Source organism: Lottia gigantea (genome assembly GCF_000327385.1).
Source record: "Lottia gigantea unplaced genomic scaffold LOTGIsca_1596, whole genome shotgun sequence".
Classification (NCBI taxonomy): Eukaryota; Metazoa; Mollusca; class Gastropoda; family Lottiidae; genus Lottia; species Lottia gigantea.
In genome coordinates this window covers 1-4,914 of record NW_008707954.1, presented here as the reverse complement: position 1 = coordinate 4,914, position 4,914 = coordinate 1, and the positions used below count along the sequence as shown (strand labels likewise).

General features: G+C 33.7%; 1 protein-coding gene across 1 annotated transcript; it reads right to left on the bottom strand.

The window, feature by feature from the left end:
• Positions 1-2,844: 2,844 nt before the first annotated feature.
• On the bottom strand, positions 2,845-4,014 carry LOTGIDRAFT_146964 (hypothetical protein; the record flags this gene model as incomplete). Its single annotated transcript, XM_009050941.1, has 1 exon — positions 2,845-4,014. The coding sequence occupies one exon, from the start codon at positions 4,012-4,014 to the stop codon at positions 2,845-2,847; it is 1,170 nt and encodes a 389-aa protein (XP_009049189.1).
• Between the last annotated feature and the right edge of the window lie 900 nt (positions 4,015-4,914).

The following is a 4,914-nucleotide window of genomic DNA, read 5'->3' as shown; positions in this document are numbered from 1 at the left end:
GTAGCCAAATTTTAAAGATATTAAAACAACTTTACCAATTCATGTTACTTAGGCTATCCACTTCCACCTAACGTTACCCGTCTTCTGCCTTTACAAATTAACAGTAACGCTGTGGTGTTGTCTGGATGGTAGTGTAACGTGTGGTAGTGTCAAAGTTCAGTCTGGATAATATTTCCACCTAAGCCAAACAGATATTAATTCGATACGTTTTGCGACAGTTTTACAAATACTATCTTTCGCATAGGTTGGAATCTATAACGAACATTTTGACGTATAAATCATAAACCAGAAGTCACCAAACTCCAGAGTTTAGGAAGCAATAAAGCTTTTCCATATTCTATACTACAGAAAAATTTCAGATCTGCATTCAAATACTTTTTTCTCTAAAATTGTTGATTGTTCTCATATTAATTTCGAACAGAACGCGACTCTTAGAATGTGCCGACTGATTAGACAAATGATCACCAATCAGTGTCAAGAGCAATCATTGACTGGTTTTTAAGTCAGTTCAGGACTAATCGGTAATGCTGTATTTGTTTTATCATGTTTGTCCAATCGTAGCTATGATGACACGTACAGAGCCAACAAATCAAATTTTAAGGGCACCGACCCGTTCAAATAGAGGTTTTGAAATTCGATCCCATTTATATATAATTCGAAATTCGGACGAAACTGCTCCATGGAAAAGTGGTACAATGAACCGAGGCCCTAATGTGCCTGGGCGTTGTATTACAAATATCACATACAAATATAGATTCCATTATATAATTTATGAAATAAGAAAAGATTTTAATTTCAACAATATTTATTCACAAATACAACTAATGGGACAAACAGACAAATATTGATAGATCCTATTTATATATACATGTAGATGCTATTTAAACTAATGGACATTTGATAAAACACGCCAGACTTGTTTTTAGATTTTCAAAAGTAAAAAAGAAGAAATAAATAAAAAAAAAAAAGTTTGGTTGTGGAATTCTGACATATTCTATGGCCTGGGGTTTTCTACTAAATAGTATTTTTAACCCGTTTCTTGATAAAAAAAAAAGAAATTATGGAATATCGAAACCTTGAATAGAGCCATCTGAGAACCTCTTTGGGTTTCGACATTCCTTATTTTTTTTTATCAAGAAATGAATTTTACATGACGCTTTGATTGGTTAAAATAACATCATTGAGAAAAGCATTGGTAGAAAACATTCTAGATTTCAATGTAGACTAAAAGTATCAGCAAACAAAAAAGATACGAAATGGTAATTAAATTTTAATTAGATTGGGAGTAATGAAAATGTTACGTAAGCACGGGCACAGGGCTTAAGTTTTAAGTTCTTATAAACAAAATGTGTATTAATAATTAGATGTTCGCCAATGCGGGTTCTTTACATTTTAAACTGTAGATAATCTGAATTTAGCAGAAGAGAAAGTCCCCTTGAGATCTTTGTTTCAGAATAAATATAAAAACAAACAAAACACAGTGTATAATATACAATATCATAAGAAGATGGATATTATGAAATATGGCATGTTGAAAAAAATACTTCTAGAAGAAGTTTAAAATCAATCTTGACAATCTACCATGGACAATAAGGATATTTTAATTCATATTTCTAGATTGGGTGTAGTTCCTACTAATCAGCTTTTTCAGCAACGCGATAACAATGCTTGAACACCATTGAACCAAGTGCATTGATGCCAAAGGTGTTGATTATGTAGAAACTATAGAGTGCTGATTTCGTTGCATTTTTGAGTCATCATACAACAGAAAGATTCAACATAAGCAAAAGATTTCATTATTTGTTTTATACCTGAACAATCTGAAACCTAACTTAGAGCAGGGGTTTTCAACCTTTTTCTTTCTATTACATTTTCAGAATCCTTGATCGATTGCATTACCTCTATAAATCCTCAAAATTCTGAGATTTTCTCTTAAGTTTTCCCTGCAATCTTTTACATGTCAGAGAAATTAGTCGGACTGAATAGAACGACTTCAATTATAATTGTCAAACAGTGTATACTAGACTGTACACCGCTTTATTACTCTCCAATTATTTCAAATTTACCCCCTTGGGAACAAACACCCTAAATTAAATGATAAAATGGACTGGACTAACGATCAAACAAGACAGAGCTCCCCATAACCTACAATATGTTATACGGTTTCACAACTAGACTTGTTTTCAAAAAGATTATCAGAACACATTACAAAATGGACAAAAAGACACTTGATAAGAGAACGTAAACTACAGTTCATATGCAACAAAAAGCTGAAATCCATAATCTCTACTTGTGACCTAGGCCAGTGCTTCTATAAGAGAGTATCTCTCGCTTATACAAAGCGATACGATAATGGCAGTTTCAAATACCAGCTGCTTTGTGATCTGGCCAATATCTTTCACGACGATTGTTCTCTTCAAGAAAGCTGAAATCCATAATCTCTACTTGTGACCTAAGCCAGTGCTTTTATAAGAGAGTATCTCTCGCTTATACAAAGCGAGACGATAATGGGAGTTTCAAATGCCAGCTGCTTTGAGATTCTTTAGGCATAGGCAGGGTCTCAGCCTGTTTTCATTTTGTAACTAGCTGGCCAATATCTTTCACGACGATTGTTCTCTTCTTATTCTGGGGTCTTGGATGGTATATCCAATACAATAAGACAAAATCCACGATTTTCCAGAAATGTCAAAATATACAACAACAAAAAAAAAAACACGGAAAATACGATGTACTCTGCCGTAATAGCAACATGAAACGATGTACATGTATATGTAACTGCATATAGTTTGATATTTTACTGGACAACATTCTTTGGTCTTCAGATGTTGAATATTTGCTAAATTGCTAATATTCGTCTTTTGCTATGATAAATAGCAACGCACAACATGAAGAAAGTACAATGGTTGTAAAAATGTATAAACACAACTTATCAACTGATAATGCCACGATATTCCAATTTTTGATCCTGTCGTCAGAACTACCAAGATCAACTTTATTATTGGCTTTCTTCTTCATGATTCGTGTCAGGAATTGCAGGTGTGATGGAATCGGTTTGTCTGCAGATCTATGGTGTATTCTGATGACGTATACTGTTAAAAGTACCGATACGGTACTTATTAGAAGCTGCAGTGATAAGTAGATGGTAATTATTGGTATATTAGTAGATGTTGTAGGTAACATACCACTCACGACACTAATAAATACAGCTAAGGACAATAGTACTGTTAAAACATAGCTCAATTTCTCACCAGACTCCGCGGGCACTACAAATACTGCCAGATTTAAAAAAGAGAGGACTATTACTGGCAAATATACATTCAAGAGAATAAAAGCTGATCTGCGCTTTAACTTTAATAGAACTTTATGTTCAGGTCGTTCTGTGAGATCCTTCTGTGGAGTTTCTTGTAACTCTAAATCGATCACATCCCATTCTCCGTTTTCTTGCTTACTTGTAAATCTCGGTCCCTCTTCAAAATATATGTTGAGTTGTTGCATACTGTAATCTATAGCCATGATAAATATAGTGCAGGTTTGGGAATCGAATGGAAAATAAGTCATATCTAACTGACAATAAAATGTAAAGACGGATGCAGGAGTCCAATTTATTTGACCATTATAGCTAATCATGTAAGGATGCTGATCATCTGAAAAGATGGCTCTTTTATGAATGGAGTTTAAAACCATTAACCTTGGCGTCCATTTATCAGAGTTGGGCAAGTTGATGAACTCTATCCCGTATTCATCTTTATCCCATTGAAGAAATTCATCAGTCCAATTTACCTTTAGAACAAAATTTAAAGTTACTGTTTGCGAGATGTCGTTCACTTCGGTTACTCCATCCACTAATAACAATAATTCAACGTCAATCGCTTCTGACTGATTTTTAAGTGGTCTTAAAGTGTGACTGTAGTTGGCCAAAAGATCGTCCCGTAACTTCATGACGCTTCCATACGATGAATCAGATTTAGATTGAGGAGTAATGATAGCTAGTACCAACAGTGACAATAGTTCCATTCTGGTTTTACTTATACAGGGCTAAATAAAGGGGAATTTACAATATATAACCGAGAGGAGCAGTCTTGAACTAAGGACGTCTGTAAAAAAAACACCGATGAAGACAATTTAGAAGCATTTACAGAATTAACAGAAAACTAGTTTAAACACTTTAAATTCACTCGAATCTTGTCAATTCATGGTATTATGTCCCAGTTTATACTTTGTTTGAACGACTTGCTAAATAATGATAAAATATAACATGTAGGAAACTGTCACAAACTGGCATCAGAAAAGTAATATACACAAAAACAAATGAGTCAACAGTTATCTTAGATCAGAGTTCATCTAAGTTCTAGTGTCAATTGAATAACACATTTGGATTTTTACTAACTTGCAATCTGCACGAATATACACAAAATCCCAGATCGTCTTCACAAGTTTTGGTCTTTAGATTAGAGAACTACCTAATGCAATAGTGCTTGCTAATAAATCACCGCTGAAACTGTTTTATATTAACTGGTGCACAGTAAAGATGTGCGTGGCGTCATCTTTCAGCACGCAATTTATTCTAAACGAACTGAATCTAATTCAAAAGCAAATAATATGATCTAAATTTGAATGTATTTTTAAGCAAACAGCAACATACGATTGGCTGAGCGTAAACAATACGACTTAAATCTACATTTAATTCCATTTCGTAATCTATTTTATCGTAATTAAATTGTATTATGACTGGCCAACCACACTGTATTAATAACTAATATCTGATAATATTTTCAGTCTAAATAGGTTTTATGTTTACAGTAGCCTATAGGGAGTAACATCTTCATAATGCCAGGTTATATGTAGAATATGAGATTTCTATTCGTTCAGAAATGTAAGCCCAATCTCTGCAGATTCTACATCCTTACAATGTCA